The following is a 21,185-nucleotide window of genomic DNA, read 5'->3' on the forward strand; positions in this document are numbered from 1 at the left end:
TCGGCCATGATTACAACAGGCACAATCATCTCTGAAATATTTCCGGTATCACGCTCTGCCTGACAGGGTTGTCCTCTTAGTCCCGGACTGTTCAATCTATCATTAGAGCCTTTAGCACAATATATAAGACAATCCCAATCCATAGAACCTATCGTAATCAAGGGCACACAACAAAAAATGTGTTTATATGCGGACGATGTAATATTGTTCATGAAAAACCCCAACACCACATTGCCTCATCTGCTCAAGTTGATTGAGGACTTTGGTGATTTATCGGGATTTAAGATAAATTGGCCGAAGTCGGCTTTCCTTCCACTTAACACCCCTGCAAAAAAAGATACAACCCTCCCAGGACAGATACCGATGGTAAAACATTTCAGATGCTTGGGAGTGGAAATATTCCCTACCATAAGACAAACGGTGAAGCACAACTACACAAAAATCCAAAACAAAATCAAAGACGACCTTGATAGATGGGCAAAACTTAAGAACACAGTACAAGCACGGATATCAATAGTTAAGATGGATGTACTACCTAAAATCAACTTCTTCTGTTCAATGCTACCGTTACCCCCTCCAGAGGGTTACTGGAAAAGATTACACTCCTCCACATACAAATTTATTTGGAATAACAAACCACCACGTATAAAAAGATCCACCGCACAGAGAAATAAAGCAGATGGTGGCATGGCATTTCCAGATTTTTTCCTATATTTTAAGGCGTACTCATTAAGTCCATTGACAACATGGTTTGACTCCCAAGCATTAGCATCTTGGAGAAAAATAGAAGAAAACATAGTAGCCCCACATAGACTGAAGGACATAGCATACACTAAACTACCAATCAAGCACTGTGAACGAAAATTTGGCCCCATAATTACTCATGCGATCCGGATATGGCGTGAATCACAAAAAAAAAATCCTAACCCACAAGAATGGCACAATCATACTCCCTTATTCAATAACAATGCTCTCTTAATTGGAAAACGACCTATAAGATTCCCTATATGGGAAGAGCAAGGCATACACTCATTAGGGGATGTTTTTAACAAACAGGGTTTTTGTAGTGATAAAGAAATACTCAAAAAATTTTATCTCACCAAGTCCACATGGCTTTTTCACAAACAGTTAGAGCTATGTTTGAAGTCTCACGGTGTTCCATTAGACAGACCAATTGAACACCACAGATACCACAAATTCTTCTACTCAAGAGAGACATCGAGAGGTTTTGTTTCAGAATTTTATCATCAATTACTAACGTCCTCGTATGAAACCCTCCAACTTGACTCTGTCTGGAGGAGGGATATACCAGACCTGGAAAATGACTTTGATTGGCAAGGAGCCTGGGCAAATGTCCGACTTACATCAAGGAACCCGGATCATCAACAAATCAATCTTAACTATATTCACAGGACATACTTGACTCCTATAAGACTGTGCCGAATGGGGCTCAAACAAGATTCCAAATGCACCCAATGTACAAATGGGGACGAAGGGACATTTATGCACATGTATTGGGACTGCTCACCAGTTAAGGCATTCTGGAAAGATGTGACCCAACAAATATCAAAACTCGTATCTTGGAATATACCTGTACACCCCTCGGTATTGCTGTTGAATGATGTTTTTGAGTTTGCAGTGAATCCACAGCTAAAGAGATTGGTTTTATCGGGTATCACAGTAGCCAAAAAGCTGATCGCATCACGCTGGTTTCAACCGGAAAAAATTTGCCGTAAAGTTTGGTTTCTTACATATCTCGATGTAATTTACCATGAAATATCTACAGCAAGAATTCTGGGTCTCAATGAATCCAAAATGTCAATGTGGTTAGAAGTGGTGGAGAGAATAAAAGCTAGCTTATAATGGTAGTGTCTGGTTAGGTGCGAGGGATAGTGGAGGTACTTCTCAAGGTGGGGTCCGGGAGGGGGGGGTTCGAGCTGAGCATATGTGTGTAGGTTTTTTTTTTTAGATAACAGGTATTATGGGTATATCTTATATAAAACAACTAACCAAAAGGTGATCTCATTGGATGTGCCCTGACAATTAATGCTTGTATATCTTATCGTGTGTTGTCATGTTTGTTTATATGTTTGTTTAAAAAATAATAAAAAAATAAAATACAAAAAAAATAATGTTAACTTGGTTTTCTAGTCTAGTAGAGTTGTTGTATTTTAAAGAATTAAAAAGCGTTGAGTAAAGCGTTTCCATTTCAGACAGTTTTGTGTTTTGATTTTTGAGCAATATGGAGGAAAATCTATCCGTGAAATCCTTGATCATAGTCTTTACCGACATCCATAATATTCTGGGATCTTGCACCGAGTTAGCATTATCCCGTAGGAATACTGTGAGAGCTTCTTTAATTTGTGTAATGAATTCCTTGTTGTTAAGCAGCATAGAATTAAAACGCCATCTTGGGGCCCGGGAAGATAGTGTACCAAATGTTGCTTTCAGGATTAAGTAGCAGTGATCTGATAGCGCATTGGGTGTCATTTCCACTTCATATTTATCAAATATTCTCGGGGATGCAAAGACGTAATCAATTCTGGATAGTGTGTTGTGTCTCGCCGAACGACAGGAGTACTTGCGGGTCATGGGGTTAAGTGAACGCCATAAATCAGTTACTCCTGTTGATTTCGACCAATCTTTTAATGCTTTAGATGATTTTTTTTGTTCGCTGGAAAAGGTAAGGTAAGTTTTGTCCATCCTTGGGTTCCAAATGGCATTAAAATCTGCACCTATTATATATGAGTACTCGGGATGGTTTAACATTTCTCCGGTTAGTGAAGTGAAGAAACCCACTTCGTACAAATTTGGGGCATATACCGCTGCCAATGCAATTTTCCTGTTATTGTGTATAATCCTAGCTATAGTTATGCGCCCCTCAGCATCCGACCATACCCCTTTCAATTCGATATTTAATTTGCGTCTGACGACTATGGCTACCCCTCTAGTTCTCGTAACAAAAGAAGAGTGACTAATATTATGGTATATGTTATCCGCTAACGTATTTATGTCTTCCTCTAAAATGTGCGTTTCGCTTAATAGAGCCACGTCCACATGTTCTTTTTTCATCAGTGTGAGCACGCTTTTGCGTTTGTGTTGTTTGTTTATCCCACCGGTGTTCCATACCATTATATTCAAACTAGCCATAATCTATGCATGTTTTTGTGTAGTTTTTGGTAATGCTTCTGGAGTGTGAAGCTACAATAGATGTACATCCAATTAATGAGGTCCCGTTGAGAGCTGAGCTTAAAAACATATATATATACAAATAAAAATCCCCTATTTTCCCCTCACCCAGAAAGTCGTACAGGCCTGTGTTCCAAGAACACATCCTCCGCGATTGACTTTCTCCCATGGTCCACCGGATTGCCCAAACTGAGCATTGTAATCTTAATCTTCCTATGCTAATTGCCATAGGATCTAACATTTCCATTCTATTGCAATAGAATGTCGCTTTTGGTCTTGCACCTTCCCTTACTGTAATGAAGTATTGTGATAAATGACAAAAAAATAAAATAAAAAATAAAAAAAGAGAATAAACTTTCATCGACATATTCATTTGAACCCTCTACTAACGTGTGGGGAAAAAGGAAAAAGGGAAAAGATTGTAGAGCAATATTGACACCTTAATGTGAAGAACATTGGAAAAGAACAATGTAAGTTAAAATATATTTAAAAAATATAGAGTAATGAGAAGAAAAAAATTAAATAAAATAAAAATCAAAGGAAAGATATAGATAAGGAATGAGAGATAGAATAATTATCAACGTGGAGAAGCCACTAGAACCGAATTAACAGATTAGATAAGATAGAAAAGCAGCGCCTTTTAGAGCTTCAATGTGCCTTCAATGGAGTGATTACTTAAATCGTTAGAATAACCTTGTAGTGTTCATACGTTTAGGTGTGGTTAATTTTTAAAGTATTATTAAGGACTGATTGAACTTAATTTAATTTATTATCTGCTATGTGTATACACACCGGATGTTTATTGTTAGAGTTGTAGGCTTCGTTGTCATGGTGCCTTATATTCTAGAAGGTTGTAGATAGGGATGGGTACCTTTCACATTTGAACCGATACCGGTACCGGTACCTGTGAATCGATACCGGTACCCAACGGTACCTTTTTTCGGTACTTAAAAAAAAAAAAAAAAAAAAAAAAAAAAAAAATTATATTTTTTACCTTTTTTTTTTTTTTACTTTTTTCTTTTCATGTCAACGTTCACACGCACAATATATGCTTACCTAGGATTTGACTTGATTCAACAACAAAGCAGTCGGAGCAATGACAAGCCGAAAACTGTCAATTTAATTTACCTACCTCAGTCGTAAAAAAAAAATCCAAACTTCAAATAACTACAATTTCGACAGTTTTCGGCTTGTCATTGCTCCGACTGCTTTGTTGTTGAATCAAGTCAAATCCTAGGTAAGCATATATTGTGCGTGTGAACGTTGACATGAAAAAAAAAAAGTAAAAAAAAAAAAAAAAAAAAAAGTAAAAAAAAAAATTTAATAAAAAATATTTTTTTTTATTTTTTTTTTTATTTTTTTTTCGGTTTCTCACTTGATTCGATACTCGGTAGTACCGACGTGTTTCGGTTCGGTACCTCAAAAGTACCGAATTCGGTACCCATCCCTAGTTGTAGAGTATACTAGTGCCTAGACTATTTTATGTTCCAGAATGATCTAAGAGACCCAGGGCATTTGAGCGATAAACCCAGAATATTCCAGATAGCTCTTTTTGCAATGATATGTATTTGTCTCCTCAGAGACCAGAGACTGAAATTATAATGTATTATGAATCGTATTATACACAGTACACATTGTTATAGACGGCTTGCATATCGTCTGCTACCTTGATGAACACAATAAAGTCATTCTAACACTGGTATACATTGAGAAAGAGGCTTATCTGTTTCCGGCATTTTCGTCCTGCCTTGGGTTATTTGCTCCATTTCGATTCAGAAAATCCTCAGCTTCTATAGGTTTGTATATACCTGACCTGCGGCCGTCACTGCCCAAGAATGATAACAGCGCCGGGTATGATAGCCTTGGCTTGTAACCGGCTTTGAACAGCTTTTGCATCACCTCCTTGTATGGTAGACGTCGGATGATGGCATCTTTGCTCAAATCTTCGTAGATAAATATTGGTTTACCACCATAATTCAGATTCCCACGTTGGTTGCGAGCAAATTTGATGATGTCATCCCTTGTTGTAGTCTTCCGCAGAGTGACAATGATGACTCTTGGCCCGTTGATTCTTTGCCCCCGAGAACCGATTCTGTAAACTTGGTCCACTTCTGGCACTGTGTTTGGATCGATGTTACCCAAAATCGTTGATAACACTGTTGGAAAGTTGGGATCTTCGCAGTTTACTGCTTCATCAAGCCCTACAATGCGGATGTTATTCCGCCTGTGGTAGCGTTGGGTTTCTAGTAGCCTCTCCGTCGCTTCGTTTTTAAGCCCTTGTATTTCCCTCCGGTATTCTTCTTTCACACTTTCCATCTCTTTTCCCATCTCTGTCATGCCACCTTCGTTCGCCTTGACTGCCCGTGTAATTTCTGTCACCGTATTCTCCACTGTCGTGATTCGCATGGACTGTAAAGCGACCGCTCTCATAACCTCTTCGAATTTAGTATCGATGTGTTCAACGTGTGCTTTGAAAGCGACCATCTGTTCTTTTATCAGGATAGTCAGAGAGTTGAAGTCGGGTTGTGTAATTGAACTGCTTGTGTCAGTTGATGTTATTGGAGCAGTGAGGGATCCGATGGATGTTTTTGCTATTATCTTCTCAAAATCGCCTGCTTTATCCTTCACGGAACTTTTTTCTGATGTTCCTGTTATGTTGTCATCTATTGTCTCCCTCTCGGGGCCAGTTGTCCTTGGTCCCTGTGTATTCTCCTCTATATTCCCCGCGTCGGGGCTTGTCACCAACGGATCTGCCACAGCGTCGCCTGTCATTTTTGTTGTGTAAACCTTGTACTCTTTAGTTCACATATAATAAGAGACGGATTATTTGCTTGCTCCACCAGTGCACAACAACCACAACGCTTTACGGTATTTTCACAGCACTGTCGCAACATTACCGTAAAACGTGAACACCGTTCACTCGCTCCAGTAGTGAGGAATGGTCTCGCCCTCTGCTGGCGCGTGTGTGCACTACACTCAAAACTCCGTTTCACTGTAATAGAAACTGAAGCCCATCTGCGATTTGGACGGTATTGATTTTCAATACAGTCGGGATTTCTAAATATCCTGGTATACCGTCATACCGCCCAAGCCTAATTTTTGTATCATTTCATTTGGGCTGTGGGGGGTGCTTAATGTAAAAGACTGACCTGAGGAAAAGGCTGCAGGGAGACCATCTGGCCGCTTGTATGCGTCTCAGCATCAATGGGCCCCCTACCAGTGAATTCCCCTACCAAAGAGCCCTGGAGCTTTTCTTTCAAAAGCCCAGGAAAACGAAATGCTCTAAGGCAGAATGTAGCCTATGCCACTGAGACTTCTTAGGTGTAACATGCTGTTGTAGTGTTATGATTTGTGTATGTTAGACAGTTAGTATGTTAGTATTTATATGATCTATTAAATAATCTATATCTATGTTCAATACAAATAGTGTACAAGTGTTAAGTCATGTCATTAATCTTGACATTTACTTTATCAAGTGAACATATCTTGTATTTGATACAATAAGTGTATATTGAGTAGAATTATCTTATCCCACTGGCAGATAATTTAGCTTTTTTTCCTGATTTTGGTCAATTTAATCTTGTTAGCATTTTCTTAAAACGAGATTAATTGACAAATCAAGAAAAGAAAAAAAGAGATTATTTTATGGTAGGGATGCCCCGATCGATCGGCCACCGATCGTTATCGGCCGATAATCAGTATAAATATGCGATTGGTGAATTCCGATAATGAGTCATATTCGCCGATCGCGGAAACCGATCGAAAAACATGATCCAATTCTTAGCTGAGATCTCACTCGCTGTCTGTCTCAGACACACGGATCTGCAAACTGCTCCTCCTCCCTTGCCCCTCCCGCACCTGTGTAAACACAGAGGAGGGTCCTCTGCTTTAGTCTATAGTGCATTTGACCGTGAGCTAACGTTAGCTACCTAGTTTTTTTTTTTTTTTTTTTATCCACTTTTTCTCCCATTTTCTTTTTTTTTATATTTTTTTTATTATTGCAAAACAAAAAATTATTAAAAGTCAGTACTCAACACACAATGCATAATGAAACTTTCAGTAAAGGTGGTTATAATATATGCAAGTACAGAAACAGGATAAAACAAAAATAGTCTATAATAACATTTTAGCCGTATACAGTGTATATCCAGCGAAATTACAGTTATATAAATGTTAGTATATAATATACCCCTAATACCTATTTTCTAAAACCCTACACACATATGCTCCAGCTCAAACCCCCCCCTCCCGGACCCCCTCTTGGATAGTACCTCCATTATCCCTCACTCCTAACCAGACACTACCATTATAAGCTAGCTTTTATTCTCTCCACCACTTCTAACCACATTGACATTTTGGATTCATTGAGCCCCAGAATTCTTGCTGTAGATATTTCTTGATATATCACATCGAGATATGTAAGAAACCACACTTTTCGGCACATTTTTTCCGGTTGAAACCAACGTGATGCGATCAGTTTTTTAGCTACTGTGATACCCGATAAAACCAATCTTTTTAGTTGTGGATTCACTGCAAACTCAAAAACATCATTCAATAGTAATACCGCGGGGTGTACAGGTAACCGCGGGGTGCAAACTGCTCCTCCTCCCTTGCCCCTCCCGCACCCGTGTAAACACAGAGGAGGGTCCTCTGCTTTAGTCTATAGTGCATTTGACCGTGAGCTAACGTTAGCTACCTAGTTTTTTTTTTTTTTTTTTTTATCCACTTTTTCTCCCATTTTCTATATTTTTCTCCCATCCCAATTTCGTATCATCCAATTCAACCCTCCCCTGTCACGAACGCTGTTTCTTGCCTCCCACAAGCCGGCTGCAATGTGGACTAAGTCATACATAGCACAAGTCCCCTCCGGTACTTGAGGTAACAGCAGTCGCATCTTTTCACCTGCGCAGCTCGATCTCTGTGGCGAGGAGTAACGTGTGGGAGGCTCACGCTGCCCCCGACACTTCCTGATTCTACTGCGCAGGCGCACCAACCGACCTGTAGGAGTCGCTGTCCACTACGCCCGATCCCCACCCATCAGTTTCCCACCCCCTAATACGGCCAATGTGTATTAGTATGAACGACCAGCTAAACTGAAAGCAATGTGGAGCGCTGGGCTCGAACAGGCGAGCCCAGCGTCTCTGCATTCGTGGCGAGCCCCTTGCCCACTACGCCACGTAGCCGCCCTGCTATCGTTACTGTTTAAACAAAATTACCCAGTCAACTATTCACTTTTAGTAGGCATTGTCTAACTGTATCTAGTCGGCTAGCTACTGATAGCTCCTGATATCAACAAATGTTCCAGCAAGTCTAGTAGTGCATGTTGATACCTCCGTTAGCTCACGTTAGTTCACTGTTCAAAACTAAATGTCCCATTGAACTAAATAGTTCACTGAGGCGTTGTCTTAACGTTATCTAGCCGGCTAGCAGTAGCTACAGGTGGCTCCTGATATCAATGTCTTATAACATTGATTCGATGCGTATTCGAGCCCCGGCTTGCATCGCAGTCACAAATGGGGCTAGCTGAGGGAGTAGGGTATATCTGCAGAGCCGCAGCCGCATATATACCCTGCTGTGCTGAGGGCATGCTGAATGTGATTTAACCAAAGCAGAGTATACACACAGACAGTGGAGATGGCGAGCATTTTGACTTGTTGCGTGGTGGCGATGTCTCGCAGATAATACAACTAGAAGTATAATTATATAATATATATAATAAAAAATAAAGTATATACCGTTTTTTTTTTATATATATAAAACCAAAAACGATCACTATCGGATCGGTATCGGCCGATATGGCTCAAGACGATCGGTGATCGGTATAGGTGGCAAAAAACGTGATCGGGGCATCCCTATTTTATGGAATAAGATAATTCTACTCAATATTGGACTTATTGTACCAAATACTAGATATTTTCACTTGGTACACCTATTTTTTTGCAGTGTACAAATATGTATATGCAGCTACCTGGGCCTCCAGAGCACTTCTAGTGTCAGTGGACACACCAAAAACATCCTAGCAAATTCACACGCACATGACTCCATGAACATCAAATAACTAACCTATCTCGAACAATTCTAAGGTAGTTTTAAGTTATTTCTCCGGCAGCGTGCGCTAATATTGATTCCAGGATGCAGGGAAACACTGATGTTCATCTAATGTCCTTCTCTTCTCTAGGCGTTCGTGGAGTTTGGCCCGGTTGAGCGGGCTATCGTGGTGGTTGACGACCGCGGACGCCCCACTGGAAAGGGCTTCGTGGAGTTTGCTCATAAACCAGCCGCACGCAAAGCCCTAGACCGCTGCACTGACGGAGCTCTGCTGCTCACCACGTAAGAGACGGGGCGAGTGATGTTGGAGGTTGTCCTGTTCTTCAGTGTTGTGAGGTTGTCCTGTTCTTCAGTGTTGTGATGTTGGAGGTTGTCTGTTCTTCCAGCACCCCTCGCCCAGCCCTCCTGGAGCCCATGGAGCAGCTGGATGAAGAGGATGGCCTGCCTGAGAAGCTGCTAATCAAGACTCCACAATATCACAAGTATGTACAGAGATGAGACATCTAGCCGCTTTCTATGCATCAAAGGTGTAGAAAATCAAGTAATTTTTCCCTTCGATTTCTCAAACGCTACACATGGCTCCAATATTGGGGAAATAGTTTTTTTTTTTTTTTTTTTTTTTTTTTTTGCTTTTTTCAGCAACTGCCTCACACTCACACAGTTTCACACCTAGGAGCTGCCCAGTACAACCACAGTCTGACACTGTTGACCACTAGGAGCTGCCCAGTACAACCACAGTCTGACACTGTTGACCACTAGGAGCTGCCCAGTACAACCACAGTCTGACACTGGTGACCACTAGGAGCTGCCCAGTACAACCAGTCTGACACTGTTGACCACTAGGAGCTGCCCAGTACAACCACAGTCTGACACTGTTGACCACTAGGAGCTGCCCAGTACAACCAGTCTGACACTGTTGACCACTAGGAGCTGCCCAGTACAACCACAGTCTGACACTGTTGACCACTAGGAGCTGCCCAGTACAACCACAGTCTGACACTGTTGACCACTAGGAGCTGCCCAGTACAACCACAGTCTGACACTGGTGACCACTAGGAGCTGCCCAGTACAACCAGTCTGACACTGTTGACCACTAGGAGCTGCCCAGTACAACCACAGTCTGACACTGTTGACCACTAGGAGCTGCCCAGTACAACCAGTCTGACACTGTTGACCACTAGGAGCTGCCCAGTACAACCACAGTCTGACACTGTTGACCACTAGGAGCTGCCCAGTACAACCACGGTCTGACACTGTTCACCACTAGGAGCTGCCTAGTACAACCACAGTCTGACACTGGTGACCACTAGGAGCTGCCCAGTATAACCACAGTCTGACACTGTTGACCACTAGGAGCTGTCCCAGTACAACCACAGTCCGACACTGTTGACCACTAGGAGCTGCCCAGTACAACCACAGTCTGACACTGTTGACCACTAGGAGCTCCACTGGATCATTCATTTGGCCATATGTTCTTCAAGAGGTTGACTTGTACAAACTCTATGTTATGTACTAGAGGCCTGGTCACTCCTGTGTCACCAGGGCAGGCAGGTGAGGGCTGCCAATTAGCCAATTAGTGCTGATTCGTTACCTGCTGGGGAGCTTCAAAGGCAGACCCAGAAACACACATGCACGGTCTGTGCCTAGAGAGAGTGAGCTGTCAGGTCCTTACAGTCCTTGTCCGTTGGGTTACCAGTACATTAGTTTATAGTTATATTAGTAGTTCCTTGGTTTAGTAGCATTTTTGAGTTAGAGCACAGGGTTTTGGTGTTGAGTACACATAGGTTGCGTACCCATGAGCCAGGGTCGTAACAATTGGGCGCTCGTCCGGGATCTTTTACCCCTAGAACTTTGTTTGGTGATTTTTTTTGTGTTGCACGGGGTGTCATCATATTATGGTTTGGGTGGTGTTCGTTACACATGGTGTAACGTGGGGGCTGAGCCATTTTCATCAAACAGGTGAGTATGCCGTATTTGTTTGTAATTTGATGTGACTACTTATGCTGTTAAAATATATAGTTTAGTAGGCACCACATGTAGATAGGGATATTATTTTCTGGTTGTTGGTTAGCGTCCGGTGCACCGCGTACTCCTGGGGCGGTCAATGAAATGATTGTATATGATCTTTGACTGGTAGCAGGTGTGGTTGAAGAAAGTTAGGTCTACAGGGCATTAGTTTAAGGGTAGGTAGGTTAGGGCGGCCAGGAAACACAGGTAGTGTGGTAGGGCTTGATTTAGTGTTTCTTAGGGTAGACATGTGGTAGGCCGGGGTTTTCTGCAGTTTAGACGTAGAAGCATATGTGGTCACATCAGGTTAGAAGGCGCACCTGTTTGGAATATTTTGTTGGATTTATTTTGTTTTAAGTGTTTGGTGAGCATACCTGGTAGCACCTAACACCCTGCGTGTATGACACGTCTATTTAGGGTGGGTGTGTTTTTTTTATTCATTTTTTTTTGTTTGTTTGTGCAACCTGGAAAGGTGCGCTCCGTAGAGCTCACATTTCCACCGCGTTCCCTTCTGGTTGTTATTGTTGGCAATTAGCATTATTCATGGTTCTTCAGTGGTTCTTCGTTGTTCTTCAGTGGTTCGTTGGGGGGGTCTTCGTGGTTCGTTAGTGGTTCTTCGTGTCTGTGAGGTTGGGTGTGTAGCTTGGGGTGTCTAGTTCAGTGACAATGGCTTCCATCAGGGACTTTGTTGATCGCCCGTCTCATGACTTATTAGACAAATTTTCCAAAGAACAACTGCTCGAGCTTGCTGTGCACTACAAGGTCGAGCTTACTCCCAGTGAGAAACGTTTGAAACCATCTGCCTTGGGTGCTTTGAGGGTTTTGCTCATTAGGGAACAGGTGCTTGGGGAGAGGGTGGAGGAGCCTCCTTTGTCTAACGTGTCTCCGCTATTACCTGGTGTAGAGGGTGAGTGGAGGATTAGGGAGTTGGAGTTTAAAGAAAGGCAGCTAGAGCGAGAGCGTGAGGAGATGAAAGAGGAGCGTGAGCTTAAGGAGAGAGAGAGGAAAGAGGAGCGTGAGTTTAAGGAGAGACAAATGTTGCTGGAGCACGAGCGTGCACAGAAGGAGCTTGAGTATAAGCATGCTGCCTTACAGGCGGGTGTTCTTCATCCAGAGTCACGTTCCGGTTTTGATGTAGGCAGGAATATTAGGATGGTGCCTCCGTTTTTTGAGAAAGACGTGGAAAGATATTTTCCCCTTTTTGAACGGGTGGCAACCACATTGAAGTGGCCTGATACCGCCTGGACACTGCTGCTACAATGTGTTTTGGTTGGTAGGGCACAAGAAGCCTACACTGCTCTGTCCCTTGAACAAAGCGCTGATTATGAGCTGGTTAAAGCTTCCATTTTGAGGGCTTATGAGTTGGTCCCTGAGGCCTATCGTCAGCGTTTTAGAGGTTATCGTAGGTCCGAGGGGCAGTCTTATGTTGAGTTTGGAAGGGAGAAGGAGAACCTGTTTGACAGGTGGTGCACTTCTCAGAAGGCGGAGTCAAAAGAGCAGCTTAGGCAGTTGATTCTCCTAGAGGAATTTAAAAGATGTGTTCCTGATACCGTTTCCACACATCTAAATGAGCGTGGGGTATCGAAGATAGGCGACGCCGCTGTCTTCGCCGATGAGTTTGTGTTGACACACAAGTCCGTGTTTTTGGAGGACTACCGTGTTGAGTCCGGGGATAGGCGTCCTGTTCAGGGGGGCCGTTTCCCAAAACCTGTGTCTGCTGGTCAATTAACTTCACCTCCTAGGCGGGGTGGTTCTGCTGGTGCATTCCCAGAAGGGATTATCTGTTTTTACTGTAAGGAACCTGGTCATATCGTTGCTGGATGCCCGGTGCTTGAGCAGAAAAATGTCAGAACCGTGGCTCTGGTAGAAACCATATGCGGGACGCCTATGCCAACGTTAGATGGGGATGGGGAAGGTATCAAACGTGTGGACAAAGAGCTCGAGGGTTCCTCAAGGTTTATGATGAATGGATTTGTTTCCCTGACTAATGCACTAGAGTCCAAACAGGCTATAACAATTTGGAGAGATACCGGTGCTTTTCAGTCCCTCATTCTGGAGGGGGTTTTGCCGTTTTCAGAAAGCTCTTCTTTTCATTCCGATGTCGTTGTTCGGGGCTTTGGGGGTGGATTTGTGGATGCACCTTTGCATGAGGTCACGCTCAATTCTCCCTTAGTATCAGGCAATGTTGTTGTGGGGGTATGTTCTCACATTCCCATAAAGGGGGTGTCCTTCATTCTAGGGAATGATTTGGCTGGTGACAAAGTGTTGGCTACTCCGGTTGTAACTCCCATTCCTGTGGTTTCTGAGGTCTCTAATGAGCTGGCACAGAAACATCCAGGAGTGTTTCCTGTGTGTGCTGTGGCACGAGAAATGTCAAAGGACAAAAGTGATGTTCTTGATACTTCGACTTGGGACATTACACTTAGTGACACATTCTTTGTTGAATTAAAAGGTGCACCTGTTGAGAATTTTGGAAAGCACACTGTGGATGTACCTCTGCATAATGATTCTCTTGATTGTGGTTTTGTGTTAGGCCCGGTGGTGAAACCAGAGTTGACAGGCGTGCCAGAGAAGCATGTGACAGGAGATGATATGGCAGCGCAGTGTCTCAAGGTCTTCCCAGCCTGTACGGTGGCTGAGGCCACGAACGAATTGGAGGAGGAGTGTGGGAAGGATGCTATGAGAGGTGCTGTTTTTTCATGTGACACCGTTCTAGTTGGAGGGGCTACTAAGCTTGATTTAGGCTGCCAGCCTTCCCACAATAGCTCTATTGTCCCTAATGTTTCACTTGTGGGCAGGGATGGTCCCAGTATGTCAGTTGATGATTCTGACATTGATCCACATGTCCACACTGATTCTCTGCCATGCACTAGGTGTGATGGTCAACCTAGTTACCTGTGTCCTGGGGAGCAGGAGCCGCCTTCGCGACCTGGTCTGTTGAGTGGCAGCCATTTTGATTTTGATCAGGACAAAGTTATTTTGGGTGACGCCATTTTAGATGGTGTTCCAGACGTTATTGTGACTGTCGTACTGCCAGATTCCCGGTACACTGGGGCTGTACCTGAGGCGGTACAGCCTACTCTGGATGTTCACGGTGTGCAGTATCCTGAACTGCCAGTGCCAGGTGGGATGGATATGGGTGCGGTGGTGGTATCAGTGATTTATGGTTTTGTTGTGCTGTGTTCTGTTCTGTTAAGCGCAGTTCTCAGGTTGATTTTGGTTTGCAGTATAATTTTGACAGATCGGTATCGGTGGTCGTGTTCGACAGGGGCCGACCCGGTTCTTGCCTTGAACCATTTTTATGTTTACGTTGGATCCTCCAGTTTACCCCTTGTTGTGTATACAGACCATAACCCTTTGGTTTTTCTTCGCAGCATGGTGAATTCGAACCATCGTTTGATGCGATGGAGTTTGTTCCTCCAGGCGTATAACTTGGATATTCGCCACATTCGTGGGAGGGACAACGTGCTAGCAGACGCCCTCTCACGATCATAGTACCGGTGTTTGTGGTACCCGTTATCGCTGTTGTGGTAGAGGCCCTGACAACTAAGGGGTCACAGTTGTTTTTTTGTTTTGTTTATGGGTTGTTGTGTAGTGGTTGCCTCTTGGGCAACCAGTTTGGTGGGGGAGGTGTTATGTACTAGAGGCCTGGTCACTCCTGTGTCACCAGGGCAGGCAGGTGAGGGCTGCCAATTAGCCAATTAGTGCTGATTGGTTACCTGCTGGGGAGCTTCAAAGGCAGACCCAGAAACACGCATGCACGGTCTGTGCCTAGAGAGAGTGAGCTGTCCGGTCCTTACAGTCCTTGTCCGTTGGGTTACCAGTACATTAGTTTATAGTTATATTAGTAGTTCCTTGGTTTAGTAGCATTTTTGAGTTAGAGCACAGGGTTTTGGTGTTGAGTACACATAGGTTGCGTACCCATGAGCCAGGGTCGTAACACTCTACATTGCAGTGTTTTGAGTCCCTTGGTCTGTGTTTTTTAGGGAGAGGGAGCAGCCGCCTCGCTTTGCCCAGCCGGGGACGTTTGAGTTTGAGTACTCGTCTCGCTGGAAGGCCCTGGACGAGATGGAGAAGCAACAGAGGGACCAGGTCGACCGCAACATCAGAGATGCCAAGGAGAAGCTGGAGGCTGAGATGGAGGCTGCCAAGCATGAGCACCAGCTGATGATGATGAGACAAGGTAGAGATGCTCAACACAGCTGCTGATGATGATGAGACAAGGTAGAGATGCTCAACACAGCTGATGATGATGAGACGAGGTAGAGATACTCGACACAGCTGATGATGATGAGACGAGGTAGAGATACTCGACACAGCTGATGAGACGAGGTAGAGATACTCAACACAGCTGATGATGAGACGAGGTAGAGATACTCAACACAGCTGATGATGAGACGAGGTAGAGATACTCAACACAGCTGATGAGACGAGGTAGAGATACTCAACACAGCTGATGAGACAAGGTAGAGATACTCAACACAGATGATGAGACAAGGTAGAGATACTCAACACAGCTGATGATGAGACGAGGTAGAGATACTCGACACAGCTGATGATGAGACGAGGTAGAGATACTCGACACAGCTGATGATGAGACAAGGTAGAGATACTCGACACAGCTGATGATGAGACAAGGTAGAGATACTCAACACAGCTGATGATGAGACGAGGTAGAGATACTCAACACAGCTGATGATGAGACAGGTAGAGATACTCAACACAGCTGATGATGAGACAAGGTAGAGATACTCAACACAGCTGATGATGAGACAAGGTAGAGATACTCAACACAGCTGATGATGAGACAAGGTAGAGATACTCGACACAGCTGATTATGATGAGACAAGGTAGAGATACTCAACACAGCTGATGATGATGAGACAAGGTAGAGATACTCAACACAGCTGATGATGATGATGAGACGAGGTAGAGATACTCGACACAGCTGCTGATGATGAGACAAGGTAGAGATGCTCAACACAGCTGCTGATGATGAGACAAGGTAGAGATACTCAACACAGCTGATGATGATGAGACAAGGTAGAGATACTCAACACAACAGATGATGAGACGAGGTAGAGATACTCAACACAGCTGATGATGATGATGAGACGAGGTAGAGATACTCAACACAGCTGATGATGAGACGAGGTAGAGATACTCGACACAGCTGATGAGACGAGGTAGAGATACTCAACACAGCTGATGATGAGACGAGGTAGAGATACTCAACACAGCTGATGATGAGACGAGGTAGAGATACTCAACACAGCTGATGAGACGAGGTAGAGATACTCAACACAGATGATGATGAGACAAGGTAGAGATACTCAACACAGCTGATGATGAGATGAGGTAGAGATACTCGACACAGCTGATGATGATGAGACGAGGTAGAGATACTCGACACAGCTGATGAGACGAGGTCGAGATACTCAACACAGCTGATGATGATGATGAGACGAGGTAGAGATACTCAACACAGCTGATGATGATGATGAGACGAGGTAGAGATACTCAACACAGCTGATGATGAGACAAGGTAGAGATACTCAACACAGCTGATGATGAGACGAGGTAGAGATACTCAACACAGCTGATGATGATGAGACAAGGTAGAGATACTCAACACAGCTGATGATGATGAGACAAGGTAGAGATACTCAACACAGCTGATGATGATGATGATGAGACGAGGTAGAGATACTCGACACAGCTGCTGATGATGAGACAAGGTAGAGATACTCAACACAGCTGATGATGATGATGAGACAAGGTAGAGATACTCGACACAGCTGCTGATAATGAGACAAGGTAGAGATGCTCAACACAGCTGCTGATGATGAGACAAGGTAGAGATACTCAACACAGCTGATGATGATGAGACAAGGTAGAGATACTCAACACAACAGATGATGAGACGAGGTAGAGATACTCAACACAGCTGATGATGATGATGAGACGAGGTAGAGATACTCAACACAGCTGATGATGAGACGAGGTAGAGATACTCGACACAGCTGATGAGACGAGGTAGAGATACTCAACACAGCTGATGATGAGACGAGGTAGAGATACTCAACACAGCTGATGAGACGAGGTAGAGATACTCAACACAGATGATGATGAGACAAGGTAGAGATACTCAACACAGCTGATGATGAGACAAGGTAGAGATACTCAACACAGCTGATGATGAGACAATGTAGAGATACTCGACACAGCTGATGATGATGAGACAAGGTAGAGATACTCAACACAGATGATGAGACGAGGTAGAGATACTCAACACAGCTGATGATGAGACGAGGTAGAGATACTCGACACAGCTGATGATGAGACGAGGTAGAGATACTCGACACAGCTGATGATGAGACAAGGTAGAGATACTCGACACAGCTGATGATGAGACAAGGTAGAGATACTCAACACAGCTGATGATGAGACAAAGTAGAGATACTCAACACAGCTGATGATGAGACAAGGTAGAGATACTCAACACAGCTGATGATGAGACAAGGTAGAGATACTCAACACAGCTGATGATGAGACAATGTAGAGATACTCGACACAGCTGATGATGATGAGACAAGGTAGAGATACTCAACACAGCTGATGATGATGAGACAAGGTAGAGATACTCAACACAGCTGATGATGATGAGACAAGGTAGAGATACTCAACACAGCTGATGATGATGATGATGAGACGAGGTAGAGATACTCGACACAGCTGCTGATGATGAGACAAGGTAGAGATACTCAACACAGCTGATGATGATGAGACGAGGTAGAGATACTCGACACAGCTGCTGATGATGAGACAAGGTAGAGATGCTCAACACAGCTGCTGATGATGAGACAAGGTAGAGATACTCAACACAGCTGATGATGATGAGACAAGGTAGAGCTACTCAACACAACAGATGATGAGACGAGGTAGAGATACTCAACACAGCTGATGATGATGATGACACGAGGTAGAGATACTCAACACAGCTGATGATGAGACGAGGTAGAGATACTCGACACAGCTGATGAGACGAGGTAGAGATACTCAACACAGCTGATGATGAGACGAGGTAGAGATACTCAACACAGCTGATGATGAGACGAGGTAGAGATACTCAACACAGCTGATGAGACGAGGTAGAGATACTCAACACAGATGATGATGAGACAAGGTAGAGATACTCAACACAGCTGATGATGAGATGAGGTAGAGATACTCGACACAGCTGATGATGATGAGACGAGGTAGAGATACTCGACACAGCTGATGAGACGAGGTAGAGATACTCAACACAGCTGATGATGATGATGAGACGAGGTAGAGATACTCAACACAGCTGATGATGATGATGAGACGAGGTAGAGATACTCAACACAGCTGATGATGAGACGAGGTAGAGATACTCAACACAGCTGATGATGATGAGACAAGGTAGAGATACTCAACACAGCTGATGATGATGAGACAAGGTAGAGATACTCAACACAGCTGATGATGATGATGAGACGAGGTAGAGATACTCGACACAGCTGCTGATGATGAGACAAGGTAGAGATACTCAACACAGCTGATGAGACGAGGTAGAGATACTCAACACAGCTGATGATGATGATGAGACGAGGTAGAGATACTCAACACAGCTGATAATGATGATGAGACGAGGTAGAGATACTCAACACAGCTGATGATGAGACAAGGTAGAGATACTCAACACAGCTGATGATGAGACGAGGTAGAGATACTCAACACAGCTGATGAGACGAGGTAGAGATACTCAACACAGATGATGAGACAAGGTAGAGATACTCAACACAGCTGATGATGATGCTGAGACGAGGTAGATATACTCAACACAGCTGATGATGATGAGACAAGGTAGAGATACTCAACACAGCTAATGATGATGAGACAAGGTAGATTTACTCAACACTGCTGATGATGTACAAGGTAGAGATACTCAACACAGCTGATGATGATGATGAGACGAGGTAGAGATACTCGACACAGCTGGTGATGATGAGACAAGGTAGAGATACTCAACACAGCTGATGATGAGACAAGGTAGAGATACTCAACACAGCTGATGATGAGACAAGGTAGAGATACTCAACACAGCTGATGATGAGACAAGGTAGAGATACTCAACACAGCTGCTGATGATGAGACAAGGTAGAGATACTCAACACAGCTGATGATGAGACAAGGTAGAGATACTCAACACAGCTGATGATGATGATGATGAGACGAGGTAGATATACTCAACACAGCTGATGATGATGATGAGACGAGGTAGAGATACTCGACACAGCTGATGATGAGACGAGGTAGAGATACTCGACACAGCTGATGATGATGAGACGAGGTAGAGATACTCGACACAGCTGATGAGACGAGGTAGAGATACTCAACACAGCTGATGATGAGACGAGGTAGAGATACTCAACACAACTGATGATGATGATGAGACGAGGTAGAGATACTCGACACAACTGATGAGACGAGGTAGAGATACTCAACACAGCTGATGATGAGACGAGGTAGAGATACTCAACACAGCTGATGATGATGAGACGAGGTAGATACTCAACACAGCTGATGATGATGCTGAGACGAGGTAGAGATACTCAACACAGCTGCTGCTGATGAGACAAGGTAGAGATACTCAACACAGATGATGATGATGAGACAAGGTAGAGATACTCAACACAGCTGATGATGATGAGACAAGGTAGAGATACTCAACACAGCTGATGATGAGACAAGGTAGAGATACTCAACACAGCTGATGATGATGAGACGAGGTAGAGATACTCAACCCAGCTGATGATGATGAGACGAGGTAGAGATACTCAACACAGCTGATGATGATACGAGGTAGAGATACTCAACACAGCTGATGATGATGAGACGAGGTAGAGATACTCAACACAGCTGATGATGATGAGACGAGGTAGAGATTCTCGACACAGCTGATGATGAGACGAGGTAGAGATACTCGACACAGCTGATGATGATGAGACGAGGTAGAGATACTCGACACAGCTGATGATGAGACGAGGTAGAGATACTCAACACAGCTGATGATGATGAGACGAGGTAGAGATACTCAACACAGCTGATGATGAGACAAGGTAGAGATACTCAACACAGCTAATGATGAGACAAGGTAGAGATACTCAACACAGCTGATGATGATGATGAGACGAGGTAGAGATACTCAACACAGCTGATGATGAGACAAGGTAGAGATACTCAACACAGCTGATGATGAGACAAGGTAGAGATACTCAACACAGCTGATGATGAGACGAGGTATAGATACTCAACACAGCTGATGATGAGACAAGGTAGAGATACTCGACACAGCTGATGATGATGAGACGAGGTAGAGATACTCGACACAGCTGATGAGACGAGGTAGAGATACTCAACACAGCTGATGATGATGATGAGACGAGGTAGAGATACTCAACACAGCTGATGATGAGACGAGGTAGAGATACTCAACACAGCTGATGAGACGAGGTAGAGATGCTCAACACAGATGATGAGACAAGGTAGAGATACTCAACACAGCTGATGATGATGATGAGACGAGGTAGAGATACTCAACACAGCTGATGAGACGAGGTAGAGATACTCAACACAGCTGATGAGACGAGGTAGAGATACTCAACACATCTGATGAGATGAGGTAGAGATACTCAACACAGCTGTGAGACGAGGTAGATATACTCAACACAGCTGATGAGACAAGGTAGAGATACTCAACACAGCTGATGATGAGACGAGGTAGAGATACTCAACACAGCTGATGAGACGAGGTAGAGATACTCAACACAACAGCTGATGAGACAACATGGACACATGGAGCAACTTGTGCTGCTGAGGTACAAACAAATGTTTTAGAGGGTCCTGTTTTAGGT

The 21,185-nt window shown here is 43.7% G+C and overlaps 1 protein-coding gene across 2 annotated transcripts in view; it reads left to right on the top strand.

Moving 5' to 3' along the window:
• The window catches only part of pspc1 (paraspeckle component 1), an 80,322-nt gene that overhangs the window by 16,702 nt on the left and 42,435 nt on the right, over positions 1-21,185 (top strand). For both annotated transcript variants that reach the window (XR_014620643.1, XM_084331942.1), the window contains exons 3-5: positions 9,368-9,519; positions 9,624-9,719; positions 15,231-15,427. Coding sequence is in view for 1 of the 2 variants with exons in the window: in XM_084331942.1 (XP_084188068.1) it covers positions 9,368-9,519; positions 9,624-9,719; positions 15,231-15,427 (445 nt within the window). In the remaining variant the exon portion in view is untranslated. The remainder of the gene's footprint in view (positions 1-9,367; positions 9,520-9,623; positions 9,720-15,230; positions 15,428-21,185) is intronic.

The sequence above is a fragment of the Notolepis coatsorum genome (assembly GCF_963971535.1).
Source record: "Notolepis coatsorum genome assembly, chromosome: 1".
In the NCBI taxonomy this organism is placed as follows: Eukaryota; Metazoa; Chordata; class Actinopteri; order Aulopiformes; family Paralepididae; genus Notolepis; species Notolepis coatsorum.